The 18,200-nt window shown below is 70.1% G+C and overlaps 1 protein-coding gene across 1 annotated transcript in view; it reads left to right on the top strand.

The window, feature by feature from the left end:
* Positions 1-18,200, top strand: part of COL7A1 (collagen type VII alpha 1 chain) — a 36,548-nt gene that overhangs the window by 3,128 nt on the left and 15,220 nt on the right. Inside the window, exons 12-72 of the mRNA XM_054729811.1 lie at positions 12-161; positions 238-366; positions 1,090-1,233; positions 1,320-1,445; positions 1,543-1,686; positions 2,164-2,283; positions 2,422-2,565; positions 2,847-2,972; positions 3,186-3,332; positions 3,562-3,684; positions 3,980-4,126; positions 4,359-4,487; positions 4,567-4,713; positions 4,789-4,925; positions 5,162-5,288; positions 5,370-5,516; positions 5,596-5,768; positions 5,866-5,895; positions 5,978-6,004; positions 6,089-6,133; positions 6,201-6,263; positions 6,692-6,763; positions 6,867-6,902; positions 7,054-7,089; positions 7,224-7,277; positions 7,383-7,460; positions 7,696-7,722; positions 7,799-7,852; positions 7,934-7,996; positions 8,081-8,140; positions 8,232-8,267; positions 8,411-8,455; positions 8,543-8,578; positions 8,894-8,938; positions 9,017-9,052; positions 9,178-9,210; positions 9,509-9,541; positions 9,674-9,718; positions 9,796-9,855; positions 9,936-9,971; positions 10,067-10,147; positions 12,555-12,590; positions 12,772-12,816; positions 13,028-13,099; positions 13,340-13,384; positions 13,595-13,621; positions 13,818-13,847; positions 13,960-14,040; positions 14,113-14,148; positions 14,415-14,450; positions 14,524-14,604; positions 14,829-14,864; positions 15,429-15,491; positions 15,576-15,620; positions 16,863-16,898; positions 16,975-17,010; positions 17,127-17,222; positions 17,334-17,369; positions 17,450-17,485; positions 17,601-17,648; positions 18,053-18,088. Coding sequence (XP_054585786.1) covers positions 12-161; positions 238-366; positions 1,090-1,233; positions 1,320-1,445; positions 1,543-1,686; positions 2,164-2,283; positions 2,422-2,565; positions 2,847-2,972; positions 3,186-3,332; positions 3,562-3,684; positions 3,980-4,126; positions 4,359-4,487; positions 4,567-4,713; positions 4,789-4,925; positions 5,162-5,288; positions 5,370-5,516; positions 5,596-5,768; positions 5,866-5,895; positions 5,978-6,004; positions 6,089-6,133; positions 6,201-6,263; positions 6,692-6,763; positions 6,867-6,902; positions 7,054-7,089; positions 7,224-7,277; positions 7,383-7,460; positions 7,696-7,722; positions 7,799-7,852; positions 7,934-7,996; positions 8,081-8,140; positions 8,232-8,267; positions 8,411-8,455; positions 8,543-8,578; positions 8,894-8,938; positions 9,017-9,052; positions 9,178-9,210; positions 9,509-9,541; positions 9,674-9,718; positions 9,796-9,855; positions 9,936-9,971; positions 10,067-10,147; positions 12,555-12,590; positions 12,772-12,816; positions 13,028-13,099; positions 13,340-13,384; positions 13,595-13,621; positions 13,818-13,847; positions 13,960-14,040; positions 14,113-14,148; positions 14,415-14,450; positions 14,524-14,604; positions 14,829-14,864; positions 15,429-15,491; positions 15,576-15,620; positions 16,863-16,898; positions 16,975-17,010; positions 17,127-17,222; positions 17,334-17,369; positions 17,450-17,485; positions 17,601-17,648; positions 18,053-18,088 — 4,448 coding nt within the window. The remainder of the gene's footprint in view (positions 1-11; positions 162-237; positions 367-1,089; positions 1,234-1,319; positions 1,446-1,542; positions 1,687-2,163; positions 2,284-2,421; positions 2,566-2,846; positions 2,973-3,185; positions 3,333-3,561; positions 3,685-3,979; positions 4,127-4,358; positions 4,488-4,566; positions 4,714-4,788; positions 4,926-5,161; positions 5,289-5,369; positions 5,517-5,595; positions 5,769-5,865; positions 5,896-5,977; positions 6,005-6,088; positions 6,134-6,200; positions 6,264-6,691; positions 6,764-6,866; positions 6,903-7,053; positions 7,090-7,223; positions 7,278-7,382; positions 7,461-7,695; positions 7,723-7,798; positions 7,853-7,933; positions 7,997-8,080; positions 8,141-8,231; positions 8,268-8,410; positions 8,456-8,542; positions 8,579-8,893; positions 8,939-9,016; positions 9,053-9,177; positions 9,211-9,508; positions 9,542-9,673; positions 9,719-9,795; positions 9,856-9,935; positions 9,972-10,066; positions 10,148-12,554; positions 12,591-12,771; positions 12,817-13,027; positions 13,100-13,339; positions 13,385-13,594; positions 13,622-13,817; positions 13,848-13,959; positions 14,041-14,112; positions 14,149-14,414; positions 14,451-14,523; positions 14,605-14,828; positions 14,865-15,428; positions 15,492-15,575; positions 15,621-16,862; positions 16,899-16,974; positions 17,011-17,126; positions 17,223-17,333; positions 17,370-17,449; positions 17,486-17,600; positions 17,649-18,052; positions 18,089-18,200) is intronic.

Here is an 18,200-nt window from a genome sequence, read left to right as displayed (position 1 = left end):
CCGCCCCGCAGGCGTGGAGGCGGCACAGAAGCTGGTGCTGCCCTCGGAGGTGACCCGCTACCAGCTGGACGGGCTGCAGCCGGGCACGGAGTACCGCTTCACGCTCTACACGCTGCTGGAGGGCCGGGAGGTGGCCACGCCTGCCACCGTGGTCCCCACGGGTGAGGGCCCCGGGCCTGGCCCGGCCGGAGGGCAGGGACAGGCCCGGGCTGCCCCTCATGCTGTGGCCTCCAACAGGGCCGGAGCGGCCGGTGGGCCCCGTGACAGGCCTGCGGGCGACCGAGCTGCCCGGGCAGCGGGTGCGGGTGTCCTGGAGCCCAGTCCCCGGTGCCACCGAGTACCGCATCGCCGTGCGCGGCACCCAGGGTGAGGCGGACACAGCCGGCGCCCCCGCCCCCTCCCCGCCACACACACGCTAAAGCTCCAGCCCTCGTCTGATCGCACCTCACCGGCCCCTTCACTCCTTGTCCATCCAGCTCCAAAGACAGCACTGCTCCGCCCCCTCTGTCTCCACTTCCTGCCCCGCTTCCCGTCCGCGGCCCTCACCTCCACCCCTCTGAGCTCACCCCCCGCCCTCTGGGGCCACTGTCCGTGCTGAGCTCTCATCCCACGCCCCACCCAGTTCTGACCCCTGTCGCCCACATCACTACCAATGTGACCTGTCAACTCACATCGCTGCCCACTGACCCCACCATCCACATCCATGTCCCCGCCCACTGACCCCACCATCCACATCCATGTCCCCGCCCACTGACCCCACCATCCACATCCATGTCCCCGCCCACTGACCCCACCATCCTGCATCCATGTCCCCGCCCACTGACCCCACCATCCACATCCATGTCCCCGCCCACTGACCCCACCATCCACATCTCCCTTTGTCACGCCCACTGACCCCACCATCCACATCTCCGTTTGTCACGCCCTTGCCATCCGTGTCCCTGTCCATCTCTGGGTCCTTGTTTCTCACGTTCTCCTCTCCCCGCTCCAGCCCGTGGCCCACCCCTCACTGTATCTGTCCATCTCTGAGCACCGCCTCTCCCGCATCCCGGGTCTCACAGGCTCTCCCCGCTCCCCGCTTCCCTGTAGGGGTGGAGAGGACCCTGGTGCTCCCTGGGAGTCAGACAGCCTTCGACTTGGATGACGTCCGCGCGGGGCTGAGCTACACCGTGCGGGTGTCCGCCCGAGTGGGCTCCCGTGAGGGCAGCGCCAGCACCCTCACTGTCCGCCGGGGTGAGCGCCGCCAGAGGGTGGTGGGGGCCAGCTGCCTGGCTCGCTGACCCGAGTCGTGACCCTTGGTCTCTGTCTTCAACCCCCAGAACAAGAAACCCCACTCGCTGTCCCAGGGCTGCAGGTCGTGGCGTCAGATTTAACTCGCGTGAGGGTGGCCTGGGGACCCGTGCCCGGAGCCAGTGGCTATCGGATCAGCTGGAGGACAGACAGTGGTCCGTGGAGGGTGTGGGGGGCTGCTGAGGGGAGCGCTCAGGGTGTGGGGCCGAAGGGGCAGGCGGGAGCCGGGCCAACACTTCCCTCTGACCCCAGGTCCAGAGGCCAGCCGGACGCTGTCCCCGGAATCCACCAGCACGGACATCACGGGGCTGCGGCCTGGCACCTCCTACCGGGTGTCGGTGTCGGCCCTGCGCGGGAGAGAGGAGGGCCCCGCTTCCCTCACCGTCGCTCGAACTGGTCAGACCCCAGGCCTCCCCTCTCGGACCCCTGCTTCTCCTCCGCTCTCCAGGCTCCGCCTTCTGACTCCCACGGCCTCCTCCCTCGGAGCCTCCCCTTCTCCCTCCCGTCTCCCTGGCCTCCTCCCAAGCCCCAGCCCTTTCTGATCCTCTGTCTCTTGCCTGGGACCCCCCCCCCCACTGTTTGCCCCCAAATTCACCCCCTTCTTCAGGGCCTCTGCCTCTCCTGCTGGACCCGACCCTCCTCTGACTTCCGCCTTCTCCTTTCCCGGCCCCTCGCTGCCTCCTACGCCCATGGGCACCTCCCTCCCTCCCGTCTCTCAGCCGCCTGCCACCTGCCCTCAGATCCCACTGCTTCTGTCAGGAGCCCCACTTCTTCCCTCATCTGACCCACTCCCTGGCCCCCCTATCAGAAACCTGCCTTCTATCAGGCCCCCGATGCCTCCCCCAGCAGACGCCCCACTGCCTCTCCCCTCAGACGCCCTGGGCCCAGTGAAGACGGTCCGTGTGACTCAGGCCACCAGCTCCTCTGTCACCGTTGCCTGGAGCAGGGTCCCTGGCGCCACGGGATACAGGGTCTCCTGGCACTCCGGCCACGGTGGGGGTCCGGGGTTTGGGAGGGGACCAGAGGGTGGGGAGGGCTGTGAGGGGCAGGACCGGGGTTTCTTAGGGGTCCAGGCAGGGCGGGGGACCAGCGTCTGGCCAGCCCTGGAGCTGCCCCCATCCTCACCCCCAGGCCCAGAGAAGTCCCAGCTGGTGTCTGGGGAGGCCGCGACGGCCGAGCTGGACGGGCTGGAGCCGGACACGGAGTACACGGTGCGCGTGTGGGCCCACGTGGCCGGTGTGGATGGGCCCCCCACGTCGGTGGTTGTGAGGACCGGTGAGTGCACCCCGCCCTGCCGTGTCTTCCTGGCCGCTCCCGCCGTCCCCTGCACCCCTGCGCAGTGACTTCTCCCCACGCCACCTCCCCACACTGACCGCGCATCCACCCAAAGCGCCCTCCGTGCGTCCAGCTGCCCGCTCTGCGGCACTGACCTGCGCCCTCTCACAGGTTTCCTGTACTGACGTGTCCTCAGTAACCTCTGACCTCTGTGCCTTGGCCAGGCCTGCACTGCCAGCCACTCCGTGGCCCCTGACCCCTTATCCCTCCTTTGCCCCCAGACCCCGCGCCCGTGGGCAGTGTGTCCAAGCTGCAGATCCTCACCGCGTCCAGCGATGGCCTGCGGGTCACCTGGGTGGGCGTCCCTGGAGCCACAGCCTACAGACTGACCTGGGGCCGGAGCGAGGGTACCGTCCCCGGCCCCGCCCTGTCCCCCAGGTCCTGTCCTGTCCCCGGCCCCGCCCTGTCCCCCTGGCCCTGTCCTGTCCCCCTGTCCCCGCCCTGTGCCCCAGGTCCTGTCCTGTCCCCGGCCTCGCCCTGTCCCCGGCCCCGCCCTGTCCTCCGTGGCTGCCTCCGTGGCACCCCCTTGACTGTCGCCCCTGCCCCCCCCCCCCCATCAGGTGGCCCCACGAGACAACAGATGCTCCCCGGAGGCACGGACTCCGCAGAAATACGCGGCCTCGAGGGCGGAGTCAGCTACGCGGTGCGAGTCACGGCGCTGGTCGGGGACCGCGAGGGCGCCCCCGTCTCCATCCTCGTCACCACGCGTAGGCCCCCTGGGTCGGGGCGAGCCTGGGCCGGGCGGCCGGGACGTCGCGATGGGAATAGGGACCCGCCATTGGTAGAGGGCTTTGGGGGCGGGGCCTAGGGGAGGCGGGGCGAAGCCTGGGATAGGCAGAGGGGTCGTCTGGAGGCGGGGCGTGCTCCACGGTCGGCCTGGGATTGGCGCAGGGGCCACGGGGGCGAAGCCTCCTGATTCCCACGCTTTCCGTCCAGCGCCCGCCGTCCCGCCGGCCCTGGAGAGCCTGCGCGTGGTGCGGAGAGGGGAGCACTCGCTGAGCCTGCGCTGGCAGCCGGTGCCCGGGGCGCACGGCTTCCGGCTGCGCTGGCGACCCGAGGGTGAGCAGTGCCCGTGGGGGTGAGGGACCCTGGGGGTGGGGCTGTGGGCAGGCAGGGTCAGCGAAGTGGGCTCGGCCTGTCAGGGGGTCTGTGGCATCCGCGTCCATCCGGGATCAGCCCGGCGAGCCTGTCAAATGGCAGGGTCAGCGAGAAGGGGGACGATAGGTCAGGAGGTGGACCTGGTGGTCTGCGAGGCGGGCGAGGTCATGGTCAATAAGGTGGGTGAGGGCCGGCGAGCTGGCAGGCCCTTAACCTTGGGCTGTGACACCTCCCGCCCCTCCCACGCCTGCTCCAGGCGGCCAGGACCAGTCTCGGGTCCTGGGGCCGGAGCTCAGCGGCTATGAACTGGACGGGCTGGAGCCCGGGACCCTGCACCGCGTGTGGCTGAGTGTCTTGTGGCCTTCTGGGGAAGGGCCCCCCACGGAGGTGACGGCGTATACGGGTGAGCACCATCCTTCCCCGGGGTGCTCTCTTCCCCACTGATGACCCTCCTGGTTTTCTGCACCCCGTGACCTTGAGTGACTTCCCCTGTAGCCCCCCTACCACTCCGGGTGATGGGGTGACCCCAGCATGACCTCCCGTGTCACCCCCTTCACTGGCGTGAGCCTGCCCCGGGGCCCCCTTAGGGTTCCCAGGACACAGGCTCTGAGCCTGGCCCTCGCCTCCCCCTGCAGAGGCACCGCGTGTCCCGGGCACCGAGCTGCGTGTGGTGGACACTTCCGTCGACTCGGTGACTCTGGCCTGGAGCCCAGTGCCCGGGGCATCCAGCTACATCCTGTCGTGGAGGCCACTTGAGGGCCGAGGTGAGGGGAGGCCAGGGTCCGGGGGGCTGGCAGGGAGCCCCACGGGGGCTGCTGTTGAGCCGAGTGCTGTCCTCTGCAGAAGCGCCCGGGGCCTCAGAGACGCTGCCCGGCATCTCGAGCTCCCAGCGGGTGACAGGCCTAGAGCCTGGCGTGGCCTACGTCTTCTCCCTGACGGCCGTCCAGGAGGGGGTCCGGGGTGCTCCGGCCGCGGTCACACAGAGCCCAGGTATGGCGGCCCCGTGGGGGGGCCGAGGGGGGAGCCAGAGCACCGACCTGCTCAGTAACCCGGCCCCTCCCGCAGCGTGTCCGCGGGGCCGGATGGACCTGGTGTTCCTGGTGCACGCCACGCAGGACAGCGCCCATCGCGCAGCGGCCGTGAAGGCGGCCCTGGGGCGTCTGGTGTCTGCACTTGGGCCTCTGGGGCCACAGGCGGTCCAGGTCTGGCCCCAGAGGCAGCCAGACCCCTGCCTGTCCCGCTGCCCCCCACCCTGCGCTCCGCACCCGCTGCCCGCTCCCCACCCACCGCGGGCCCAGGGTTCCTCCCAACCCTGCCCCGGGCTCCCCCTCCTGCCATCACTGCTGCCCCTCCTGCTTCAGGTTCAGTCTGCCCCTTGGGCTCCGGGTCCCCATCCCTGCCTTGTCACCCCCTCCAGGCTCTGTGTCCCCTCCCCCAGGTTGGCCTCCTGTCCTACAGCCACCGGGCCTCCCCGCTGTTCCCGCTGAACAGCTCCCACGACCTTGGCGTCATCCTGCAGAAGATCCGCGACATCCCCTACCTGGACCCCAGTGGGAACAATCTGGGTACGGGCTGCAGCGGACGGGGTTCGGGGGCTCCCCGTGGGGAGCTCGGCGCCCTGGGCTCTGACCTGTCCTTTCTCCCAGGCACAGCCGTGGGCTCGGCCCAGAGGTACCTGTTGGCACCAGATGCTCCCGGGCGCCGCGGGCAGGCGCCAGGGGTGATGGTGCTGTTAGTGGACGAGCCCTTGAGAGGTGACATCTCCAACCCCATCCGTGAGGCCCAGGCCGCTGGTGAGGTGCAGGGCTGCTGGGCAGGGCGCCGGGGGGGGCGGGCCCCGCGGGGTGTCATGCAGGCCCTGGACCTCCGTAGGGCTCCAGGTGATGGCCCTGGGCCTGGCGGGGGCTGACCTGGAGCAGCTGCGTCGCTTGGTGCCGGGCACGGGCCCCGTGCAGACCTTCTTCGCTGCGGACGACGGGCCCGGCTTGGACCGGGCGGTCAGCGGCCTGGCGGCCGCCCTGTGCCAGGCGGCCTCTGCCGCGCAGGTTTGGAAGGGCCTCTGGGGGGCCGGGGCGTGGAGAAGAGGGGGTCTGGCAGCTCTTGGTAGCACTGCCCGGCCTTAAGGAGACCCTGTGTCCGCAGCCACAGCCCTGCGTGGTGCGCTGTCCGAAGGTCAGTGTCCGGGGTGGAGAGGGGGCGAGGGCCGTGCCTGTCGCTGGCCACACTGACCCTTGTCCGACGTGTCTTTCCCCAGGGCCAGAAGGGGGAGTCCGGAGAGATGGTGAGCAGCCTGGTGGGGGGCGTGGCTGGGGGCAGTGGGGCAGGGGAGGCAGGCAGCCCGGGTCTCACTGGCCACCCTTTCTAGGGTCCGAGAGGACGAGACGGGCCCCCCGGCCCCCCCGGCCTTCCGGTGAGTGTCCCCCGAGCAGGTCCCCTGTGCCCGGGCCGGGCAGCCTGCTCACTGCTCTCTCCCACAGGGCAGGGCCGGTGCTCCTGGCCCCCAGGGGCCCCCTGGGAGTTCCCTCGCGAAGGGCGAGAGGGTGAGTGTAGCCCCACTGAGCTCCCCGCGTGCCCTTCGGGAAGGGGGACGGGGAGCGAGCGGTTAGAACCACAGGTGCCCCTGGGAGCCTGGCTGGACCCGATCGCGCCCCCTTCTGTGCAGTTGTGACGAGGTTTTGGGGAGGAGTCTGAAGCGGCGGGGGGGGGGGGGGGGGGAAGGGGGGGGCTGACATCCCCTGGCCCCTGGAGACCGCGTGGAGTTCTAAGTCGCAGCGGCAGGAAGTCCCACTGCCAGGCCACTGCCCTGGGCCCGGGCCGCCCCGCCAGCTCGGAGGGGGCCTCTCTCCCGGCCCCGCCCACAGCAGCGCCGTGGGCCTGCAGGGCGAGGAGGCGGGTGAACAGCAGTCTGGGCTCCCCCAGGCGCCCCGAGGGAGGGTCCCTCCCAGCCCTGACCTCTCTGCCTCCTTAGGGCTCCCCTGGGGTGGATGGGGCTCCAGGCAGCCCTGGCCTCCCCGGGATTCCTGGAACGCCCGGCCCCAAGGTGAGAGAGCCTTGCCCTTGCGGGGCGCGTGGCGGGGCGCATGGCAGGGCGCGTGGCGGAGCGCGTGGCGGGGGTGATGTCCTGACTCTGGCCTCGTTTGCAGGGCTCCCCAGGGGCGTCCGGCCCTCGTGGAGATCCGGTGAGCTCGTGGTCCCTTCTCTGCTCTCCCAGCATCTTCCCGGGCTCTTTCTGCAGCGCGGGGACCAGGGCGGTGGGGGGGGGGGGCCGTGGGGGCCCACCTGGGACTCACCTGAGATCAAGCATCACCCTTTGCCCCGTTTTGTCCTCAGGGAGAGCGAGGACCTCGAGGCCCAAAGGGGGAGCCGGTAAGTGAAGGGGAGGAGGTGGGTTCCCTAAGGCACCATAAGGAATAGCAGGGGCACTTCCAGGCCCCCCCCCCCCCCAGCAAGACTCCTGTGCCCAGAATTGCACCCAGGATCCTGCCACTCTGTCCCTGCAGGGAGAGCCCGGCCGAGTGACGGGGGGAGATGGCCCAGGCCTTCCTGGACCTCCGGTGAGTTCCAGGGCGTGAGGGGCAGTGCGGTGGGGGGGAGGGGGGGGCACAGGAGGCAGGAGGGTAGGTCTGTGGGGGTGCTTTATACGCTGTCTTCTCCATCAGGGCCCTCCTGGATCTCGGGGCCCATCGGGGGACCCAGGACCCCGGGGTCCCCCAGGACTTCCTGGAACAGCTGTGAAGGTGAATGCACGACCCCATGGCCTCATGACTTTCCTGTAACCCAGCGACCTGGTGACGCCCTTTGAACCTGCTGGGTAGTTCTGAGCCCAGTGAACCCTGGACCCCCCCCCCCCCATGGCTCCTCAGTTGCCCCATGACCTTCGTCATCCCCTTGGGCCCCGTGACCCTCCTTCCTCCTGTGTGGTGGGGCGTGGAGGGGTGGCCCGGGGTCACGAGGTCACGACTTGTCTTCCAGGGTGACAAAGGCGACCGTGGGGAGCGGGTAAGCGAGGGCGAGTGGGCCGGGGGGCGTGGAGCCCGGGTCCCCGTGACCGCCCCTGACCTGCTGTTCTCGCCAGGGCCCCCCTGGACCCGGCGAGGGCGGCGCTGCTGCCGGGGACCCCGGGCTGCCGGTGAGGCTGGGGCGCTGCTGGAGCAGGGTGGGTGCCGGGCCTCACGCTTTGGGGCTCGCGTTTATACTCCCCTCCTCGCAGGGTCTTCCTGGGAGCCCCGGACCCCAAGGCCCCGCGGGCGCCCCCGGGGAGAAAGGAGAGAAGGTAGGACCCCTGACCTCCGGGTGCCCGGCGGGGGCAGGGCCTGGGCCTGGGAGCAGGTCGGCGACCCACCTGTTTCTCCTTCAGGGGGACTGTGAGGATGGAGCCCCAGGCCTCCCAGGACCACCCGGGCTCCCGGGGGAGCCGGTGAGTGGGGGGCACGGCCCCAGCCCCGACCCTCAGCCATCAGCCCCTGCTCCTCCCTCTGCCCGAGCCTCACCCTCTGACCCCCTTCCAGGGCCTGCGGGGACTTCCTGGAGACGGCGGCCCCCGAGTACGTGCATTTTAGGAGCGGCCTGGCGTGAGGCTGACCCTCGGGGATCCCTATAGGACTGGGGGGGGGGGGTGTTAGGATTGTGGTTTCAGAGTCCAGATGGGCGGAGTTTGACAATCAAGGCCCCTCTCCCGTCTCCTCAGGGTGACCGGGGGCTGCCAGGGGCTGTGGGGGAGACAGGAGAGAAGGTAAGTGCAGCCCGGGGGGCTCTCAGGGCCCTGGGGGGGGGGGGTGTCTGGGGCCAGACTCTGCTCTGACCCATTCTGTTCCGTCAGGGCCAACGTGGACCCCCAGGCCCAGTGGGACCCCAGGTGAGCCACTGGCCCCCATGCTAGTGCCCGGTGATCTGGGCTCTGGCCCCTCCTGGTCTGACTTCTCGCCCTTGAGCCACTGCCCTGCCCCCTGACACCGCCTCACGTGCGGAGGCAGGGACTGGGCCTCAACCCCAGGGACCTGCTGTTAGCTCTGACCTTGACTTCCAGCGACCTGGCCGAGTTTGACCCCTGCAGACCTACAGCCTGGTCTGGCCTGACCCCTCCAGCCCCACCCCACCTCTAGCCCTGGCTTGCCATTTGCCACAACTGCCCGTCCCACCCCCGACCAGCGTTTCTCCTCCTCGTCCCCAGGGGCTGCCGGGAGTCGCCGGGCACCCGGGCGCGGAGGGCCCTGAGGTGAGGGGACTGTGGTGGGAGCGTTGGGGGGGCCTCACGGGTCCCTCCTCCCTGGGCTCACGCTGTCTCCACGCGCAGGGGCCACCAGGACCCACGGGCCGCCGAGGAGAGAAGGTGGGTCGTGGCTGGGGGCTGTGTCCCACCCCTGACCCCCGTAGCAGGGACCGGGCGGCAAGACACTGGGGCCTTGGGTTCCTCGGTGGGTCTGTCCCATCTCTGCCTCTGTCCCTTCTCCGCAGGGGGAGCCTGGCCGCCCGGGGGACCCTGCCTCGGTGAGTGAGGGGGGCTCCGAGCACAGGGAAGCCCCTCGAGCAGAGACTGACCTGCCAGCCAGGGACCCCGGGACCCCGGGGAGGCTCAGGCTGAGGCGGACTCTCGTGCTATGACATGTCTCCGACCTTGGCTGTGACCCCGTGACCCTGTGACCGCCATGCTGGTCATGAACTCCCAGCAGTGACTCTGTGAGCTCGGGCAGATGAGCTCCGGGGTCCCGGCCGGGACCCCATCCCCCCGCAAGGCCGCGGCTCTGCGGGCCCGGGCCAGCACGCTGTCTGTCCTGTTTGTTTGCAGGGACCTGCTGGCGGGGGAGTCAAAGGAGAGAAGGTGAGTCTGGGGAAAGCGAGGGAGGCTGTCACAGGACAGAGGTCAAGGTCACAGGACAGAGGTCAAGGTCACAGAGGAGGCCCAGAGGCCGTGAGGCTGTGGCGTGATTGCTGGTGGTCTCTGTCCCTCCAGGGAGAAGTGGGGCCCAGAGGCGCTGCGGGAGCCAAAGGGGAGCCGGTGAGTGAGGGCGTGCTGGGAGGAGGGGGAGGGAAGGCTCGCTCCCCGACCCCGACTTCTCATTCTTCTATCCCCAGGGCCCTCCCGGCTCGGTTCTTCCTGGAGACCCAGGCCCCAAGGGCGACCCTGGGAGCCGGGTGAGTCCCTGTGGGGAAGGGGGTCAGGATGGGGGGTGTCTGGGAGACCAGCTGAGTCCTGTGTCCCCCGTGCCCCGCAGGGTCCCATCGGCCTCACTGGCAGAGCTGGACCCCCGGTGAGTGCCTGCGACCCTGGGGGAGGCCGGGCGCCGGGTTCCCCTCTCCTCGGGGCCGGCCGCCTCACGCAGCCCCGTTCCTGCCTCCTCCTCAGGGTGACTCAGGGCCTCCTGGAGAGAAGGGCGACCCTGGGCGGCCCGGCCCCCCAGGACCTGTCGGCCCCCGAGGAAGAGACGTAAGGGGGCCATGGGTGTCCCGGGATGGGGTGTCCCGGGATGGGGTGTCCCGGGATGGGGAGTCCCGGGATGGGGTGTCCCGGGATGGCGTGTCCCGGGATGGGGAGTCCCGGGATGGCGTGTCCCGGGGTGGGGTGTCCCGGGATGGCGTGTCCCGGGGTGGGGTGTCCCGGGATGGCGTGTCCCGGGATGGGGTGTCCCGGGGTGGGGTGTCCCGGGATGGCGTGTCCCGGGATGGGGTGTCCCGGGGTGGGTTGTCCCGGGATGGCGTGTCCCGGGATGGCGTGTCCCGGGGTGGGGTGTCCCGGGATGGCGTGTCCCGGGATGGGGTGTCCCGGGGTGGCGTGTCCCGGGATGGCGTGTCCCGGGATGGCGTGTCCCGGGATGGGGTGTCCCGAGATGGCGTGTCCCGGGATGGCGTGTCCTGGGATGGGGTGTCCCGGGGTGGCGTGTCCCGGGATGGCGTGTCCCGGGGTGGGGTGTCCCGGGATGGGGAGTCCCGGGATGGCGTGTCCCGGGATGGCGTGTACCGGGGTGGGGTGTCCCGGGATGGCGTGTCCCGGGATGGCGTGTCCCGGGGTGGGGTGTCCCGGGATGGCGTGTCCCGGGATGGCGTGTCCCGGGATGGGGAGTCCCGGGATGGCGTGTCCCGGGGTGGGGTGTCCCGGGATGGCGTGTCCCGGGGTGGGGTGTCCCGGGATGGCGTGTCCCGGGATGGGGTGTCCCGGGGTGGGTTGTCCCGGGATGGCGTGTCCCGGGATGGCGTGTCCCGGGGTGGGGTGTCCCGGGATGGCGTGTCCTGGGATGGGGTGTCCCGGGGTGGCGTGTCCCGGGATGGCGTGTCCCGGGGTGGGGTGTCCCGGGATGGGGAGTCCCGGGATGGCGTGTCCCGGGATGGCGTGTACCGGGGTGGGGTGTCCCGGGATGGCGTGTCCCGGGATGGCGTGTCCCGGGGTGGGGTGTCCCGGGATGGCGTGTCCCGGGATGGGGTGTCCCGGGGTGGCGTGTCCCGGGATGGCGTGTCCCGGGATGGGGTGTCCCGGGGTGGCGTGTCCCGGGGTGGCGTGTCCCGGGGTGGGGTGTCCCGGGATGGGGAGTCCCGGGATGGCGTGTCCCGGGATGGCGTGTACCGGGGTGGGGTGTCCCGGGATGGCGTGTCCCGGGGTGGGGTGTCCCGGGATGGGGAGTCCCGGGATGGCGTGTACCGGGGTGGGGTGTCCCGGGGTGGGGTGTCCCGGGGTGGCGTGTCCCGGGATGGCGTGTCCCAGGGTGGCGTGTCCCGGGATGGGGAGTCCCGGGATGGCGTGTCCCGGGATGGGGTGTCCCGGGATGGCGTGTCCCGGGATGGGGTGTCCCGGGATGGGGTGTCCCGGGATGGGGTGTCCCGGGATGGGGTGTCCCGGGGTGGCGTGTCCCGGGATGGCGTGTCCCGGGGTGGCGTGTCCCGGGGTGGGGAGTCCCGGGGTGGCGTGTCCCGGGGTGGCGTGTCCCGGGATGGGGTGTCCCGGGGTGGCGTGTCCCGGGGTGGGGTGTCCCGGGATGGGGAGTCCCGGGATGGCGTGTCCCGGGGTGGGGTGTCCCGGGATGGGGAGTCCCGGGATGGCGTGTCCCGGGATGGGGTGTCCCGGGATGGCGTGTCCCGGGATGGGGAGTCCCGGGGTGGCGTGTCCCGGGGTGGCGTGTCCCGGGATGGGGTGTCCCGGGTTGGCGTGTCCCGGGGTGGCGTGTCCCGGGGTGGGGTGTCCCGGGATGGCGTGTCCCGGGGTGGCGTGTCCCGGGATGGCGTGTCCCGGGGTGGGGTGTCCCGGGATGGGGAGTCCCGGGATGGCGTGTCCCGGGATGGGGTGTCCCGGGATGGCGTGTCCCGGGATGGGGAGTCCCGGGATGGCGTGTCCCGGGATGGCGTGTCCCGGGATGGCGTGTCCCGGGATGGCATGTCCCGGGGTGGGGTGTCCCGGGATGGGGAGTCCCGGGAATGCGTGTCCCGGGATGGCGTGTCCCGGGGTGGGGTGTCCCGGGGTGGCGTGTCCCGGGGTGGGGTGTCCCGGGGTGGGGTGTCCCGGGGTGGGGTGTCCCGGGGTGGCGTGTCCCGGGGTGGGTTGTCCCGGGGTGGGGTGTCCCGGGATGGCGTTTCCCGGGATGGCGTGTCCCGGGATGGCGTGTCCCGGGGTGGGATGTCCTGGGATGGCGTGTCCCGGGGTGGGATGTCCCGGGATGGCGTTTCCCGGGATGGCGTGTCCCGGGATGGCGTGTCCCGGGGTGGGATGTCCCGGGATGGCGTGTCCCGGGGTGGGATGTCCCGGGGTGGCGTGTACCGGGGTGGCGTGTACCGGGATGGCGTGTACCGGGATGGGGTGTCCCGGCATCTCGGGGTCTCGGGACCTGGCTGACTCTCACGTCTCACAGGGCGAAGTCGGAGAGAAAGGCGACGAGGGTCCCCCGGTGAGACTCCCTGCCCTGTGGGGTCTTACCCTTTACCCTTGAACTGTGACCCCTGGGCTGGGACCCCCCCCAGGTCATCAGCCCACCCCCCTCCCCCCGAACCTGTCCGGCGTGCCCAGTGCCCAGGCCCCGAGCTAGTCTGCGCCTCGCTCACCACCCCGTCGGCTTTCTCTCCATCCAGGGGGACCCGGGTTTGCCGGGGAAAGCGGGCGAGCGCGGCCTGCGGGTGAGGCGTGGCAGGAAGCGGGCGAGGGCGGCCTGGGGGAGGGCGTGGTGGCGGGAACCACTGGGGAGAGAGGGGGACCCTGCAGGAGGCATGCGGTGACGGCAAACCCTGGCGCGGCTTTTGGGGTGATGGGGAACCTGGGACAGTGTAGGGGGTCAGGGGGGCCCTGCCAAACGCCGGCGGCTTTGGCTCCGACCACTGTCCTCCGCAGGGCCTGCCGGGAGCTCGGGGGCCTGTGGGTGAGAAGGGAGACCCGGGAGATCCCGGAGAGGACGGACGGAACGTGAGTCCTCACCTCTGACCCCTGACCCCTGACCCCTGACCTCAACTTCCATCCCCAGCCATCCAGTTCCCAACCCCTGATCCTGCCACCCCAACCCTGAAATGCTGCCCCCTCACAAGCCTCATTTCCTGCGACCCCCTTGTCACGACCCCCAAAGGCCGCCAGGACCCCCTGAGTCCTTGGGGTGCTCCCCGAAACCGCTCTGTAACCTCAGTGACCTTGACCTCTGACTTTCTGCAGGGCAGCCCTGGACCCTCTGGGCCCAAAGGGGATCGTGGGGAGCCGGTGAGTCGTACCGTGTTCTGGGCCGGAGGTGGGGGCGGGTACGGGAGATTTCTAGACTCCATCTGGTCAGCGGACCCATAAGGGGGCTGGGGTCAAGGTGGGGAGCGCTGAGGGTCACCTCCAGGCCTGCTGGCTGCGGGGTCTCTGGGGGGCAGACCTGAGCCAGGCCTGGGGCCTCGGCTCCGGGGACGACAGTGCTTTCCTTTCCAGGGCCCCCCCGGACCTCCAGGACGGCTGGTAAGGGTTGGGCTAGGCCTGGTCCTCTGTGGCCCCCTCTCCTACCCTGTTGGCTCCCCGCTGTGTCCCCTCCTCCCTTCCACGGACTCCCCGCCCCCCGTGCCCCTCGGTACCTTCACTGACCCACGGCCCTCCGCGGCTCCCTCTGCCCCACCCGCCGCTTCCCTGGCTGAACCCCCTCCCTGTCCCTCCGCAGGTGGACACGGGGCCCGGAGCCAGAGAGAAGGTATCGGGTCTGTGGGTGGAGTGAGGCGGAGCTCGGGGCATCCCGGGCCCCACGGCTCTCGGCCTCGCGTGCCCGTGGCTCGCTGTGCTGCCAACGCTCGTCTCTGCCGCAGGGAGAGCCCGGCGACCGTGGACAGGAAGGACCTCCAGGACCCAAGGGGGACCCCGGCCCCCCCGGAGCCTCCGGGGAGAGGGTGAGTGGGGCTGGCCCCAGGGGAGGGTGGGCCTGGGAAGCCGGCTCTGACGTCTCCTTGCCTTGTCCTCAGGGCGTCGCCGGACTTCGGGGGGCCCCGGGCCCACAGGTGAGTGATGTGCTTGATCCCGTACAATCTCATAAAATAATTGTATTGACTTCAGAGAGGAAGGGAGAGGGAGAGGGAGAATCATGATCAGCTGCCTCCTGCACGCCCCCCACTGGGCATCGAGCCGGCAACCCAGGCCTGTGCCCTGAGGGGAATCGCACCAGCGGCCTCTTGGTTCACGGGTTGATGCCCAGCCCCTGAGCCACGCCGGCCGGGCCCTGCGTCCCCGTCTGGCTCTCCCCGCTCACGGACCTTGTTCCCTCCAGGGCGACCCAGGTGCTCGCGGCCCCGCAGGAGACAAGGTGAGAGGAGGTGGAGGTTCCGGCTGTGGCTGGGCTCCTCCCGGGAGGCCTCTGACCCCTTGGTTCTCCCCAGGGCGACCGGGGCCCCCCTGGCCTGGACGGCCGCAACGGGCTGGACGGGAAGCCGGGAGCCACTGGCCCCCCTGGGCTGCACGTGAGTCATGGTGGTCCCTGCCCGGCCCCGCCCGCCCTGCGCCCCTTTGAGTGACCCTGGCCTCCCGGGGTCTCCTTGGTGTGGATGTGCTCTGGGCGGGTCATGTCCGCCTCCTAGGACCTGCCTGGGGGGGCGCTGCTACCCTGCCGGCCCTGGGTCCATAGGAACCAGGGTCCCTGACCCCATGACCCCTGTGGGCTCCCTGACTGTGGGTCTCTCCTCAGGGTGCTCCGGGCAAAGCTGGGGACCCGGGGAGAGACGTAAGTAAGGGGAGGAGTCAAGCGGGGGGCCGGCCTCAGCCATCATCAGAGTCCAGTGTCCGTCTGGGGGGCGGGAGGTGGTCGCGTCCTGTCCTCAGGGGGGTCCAGGCCCCGGCAGGTGTTAGCCGAGCCCCACCTTCTGGCCTCTGCCCTGGAGTCCCTTCCCGTGGGCGTTCCCGCCGTGGGCCATGGGGCTGCCTCAGGGGATCGCAGTGGCACTCCCATTCCGAGGGTCTCTGCACTGGAGGAGCATCCTTTTAAAAATATATATTTAGTGATGTCAGAGAGGAAGGGAGAGGGAGAGAGAAACCTCCATGATGAGAGAGAATCGTGGATCGGCTGCCTCCTGCACGGCCCCCACTGGGGATTGAGCCTGCAACCCGGACATATGCCCTTGACCGGGAATCAAACCGTGACCTCCTGGTCACAGGTCAGCGCTCCATCACTGAGGTCACAGGTCACGCTCAGCCCCGGCCAGGCTGGAGGAGATCCTTATGGGGTCCTCCCAGCCCATGGGCGGCCCAGGGAGTCTGTCCCCTCAATCCTAGCAAAGGCTTTTTCCAGGGGCTTCCGGGCCTCCGAGGAGAGCAGGGACCTCCCGGCCCCCCCGGCCCCCCTGGAGCACTGGTGAGTCTTGGTTTCCTGGTGCCCTTCTGCCCCCCAACCGCCCGCACCCCAGCTCTGACCTCAGCCAATGGTCTCTTCCCACAGGGAAAGCCGGGCGAGGACGGCAAGCCAGGCCTGAACGGGAGAAACGTGAGTGTCAGGGCGGATGGCGAACCTGCCGAGGAACATGCACACAGCCCGGGGTGCATACATGGAGTGCACACGCAGACCACCCGCACATGCACACAGCCCAGGACACGCAGACCATCCGCACATGCACACAGACCGGGGTGCAGACACAGAGTGCACACGCAGACCACCCGCACATGCACACAGCCCGGGGTGCAGACACGGAGTGCACACGCAGACCACCCGCACATGCACACAGCCCGGGGTGCAGACATGGAGTGCACACGCAGACCACCCGCACATGCACACAGACCGGGGTGCAGACACAGAGTGCACACGCAGACCACCCGCACATGCACACAGCCCGGGGTGCAGACACGGAGTGCACACGCAGACCACCCACACATGCACACAGCCCGGGGTGCAGACACAGAGTGCACACGCAGACCACCCGCACATGCACACAGTCCGGGGTGCAGACACGGAGTGCACACGCAGACCACCTGCACATGCACACAGCCCGGGGTGCAGGCACAGACACGCTGAGATGGGCGGACACACCCACACCCACAGCCATGGACCAGGAGCCACCCACACAGGCTGAGTGAGCAGACACGGGGGAGGCCACACGCAGGGACCCGTGGAAACACGTCACAGACACCTCCACACACCCTCAGACATGTGCTAAGACACAGGCCCAGGGCCGCATGTGGACCCATGTTGGGACTTGGCGAGACACCCATCCAAGGCTCTGACATGTACACATTCTGGGACATAAGGACACGTGCATTTGTATCCATAGTCACTCACACACATACGTGCGCCACACAGACTGAGATGATGCACACAAGAGTTGCAGACATGTCACACAGACACTTCTCAAGCCCCAGGGACGTACAGACACGTGTTCATCCAGGGCGTGTGGCATAAGCCCCGCCCACACGCACCTACCCAGTGTCGCCCATGTGACACGCAGACCCACGCACAAGCACACATGCTGACACACAGACCCAGGATATGTGCAGGCGGGGGTTATGTGTAGGACGCCAGAGACAGGAGCACGTGTGTCGTTCAGGGTGGAGCCAGCAGACCTGCACAGGCACACCCGCTGGTGTGCAGCCGCTCACACGGCACAGGCCACAGGCCACAGGCCACGCTCCGAGGCCACGGGGGTGGGAGCCATGGCACAGAGGGCCGCCTGCCAGCTCAGACAGGGTCAGACGCTGGGGAATGTTCGGGCTGACGTGCGTCCTCTGTCCACAGGGAGAAGCTGGGGAGCCCGGAGAAGACGGGAGGAAGGTAAAGCCCCGCCCCTGGGCTTCGCTCAGGCCCAGAGCAGGCCCGTGGCTGCAGCGCCCTTGTCTTCCTTCCACAGGGGGAGAAGGGAGACTCGGGCGCCCCCGGGAGAGAAGTGAGTGCGAGTCTTCTGCAACCTCTGACCCATGACCCTGACACTGACCCTGACCCTGGGATATGGCTCCAGTCTTTCTGGGACCTCAGGGCTGATGCCGGCTGCCTCCTCCACAGGGTCACGAGGGCCCCAAGGGCGACCGCGGAGCCTCTGGCAGCCCCGGCCTCCCCGGCCCCCCGGGCCTCCCCGGGCAGGTGGGCCCTCCCGGCCAGGTGAGTGTGCAGGGTCAGCGAGGACTTGGGAGCAGCGGCCACGGGGTCTCCACCAGACCCCGCCCAGGGCGCCCGGTCCTGTGTGAACCCCCGTGTTCTGTCCTATCTCAGGGTTTCCCTGGCGTCCCAGGAAGTCCGGGCCCCAAGGTGAGCGGCACGTGCTGGGAGGAGGGTGGTGAGGGCTGCAGGGCTGGGCACCCCCCCACCTGATGGTTCTTCGTGCTCAGGGTGACCGGGGGGACACCGGATCCAAAGGCGAGCAGGTGAGGTCCCCCCTTCCCTGCCCGGGTGGCCACAGCCCCCACATGTGCACACGCGCCCCCACACATGCGCACACGCGTCCCCACGTGGGCCCAGCAGCCTGTCTCTCTGTGCCAGGGCCTTCCTGGAGAGCGTGGCCTGAGAGGAGAGCCCGGGAGTGGGCCGGTGAGTGGCGGGGCCTCCCTGTCCCCTGCGCCAGGTCCCGCACCGTCTGTCCAGCTCGCTCGGCCCCTGCCCTGCGGGGATTGCTGTAGCCTCCCCCTGGGAACCTGGGGACATGCCGGGCGGGGCTTCCAGGGCCCTGCGCCCTCCACCCGGGGCTGAGGTCCCTGGTGAAAGGCTGGGGGGGGCAGGCACGGAGGCCGGGGGGGCAGGCACAGAGGCCGGGGGGGGGGTGGGGCGGGCGTGGAGGCCGGGGGGCGGGCGTGGAGGCCGGGGGGGTGGGCATGGAGACGGGGGGGGGCATGGAGATGGGGGGGGGCGGGCGTGGAGACGGGGGGGGGGGGCGGGCGTGGAGGGAGGGCAGGGCTGTCCCCGGCCGGCAGCCCCTCACCCAGCTGTGTTTCCAGAATGTGGAGCGGCTGCTGGAAAACATTGGGATCAAGGTAGGCGGTTTGGGGTCTGGGTGTGGGCACGGGGGGGGGGGGCGGGGGGGGGCATGGGCCAAGTGTGCCCACGGGGCGGGCCGGGCCGGCTGCAGCTAACGGCCCTGCCCTC

This window comes from Eptesicus fuscus, chromosome 18 (assembly GCF_027574615.1).
Source record: "Eptesicus fuscus isolate TK198812 chromosome 18, DD_ASM_mEF_20220401, whole genome shotgun sequence".
In the NCBI taxonomy this organism is placed as follows: Eukaryota; Metazoa; Chordata; class Mammalia; order Chiroptera; family Vespertilionidae; genus Eptesicus; species Eptesicus fuscus.
The sequence above is the reverse complement of the archived record's forward strand: the minus strand, read 5'-3'. Positions and strand labels throughout refer to the sequence as shown.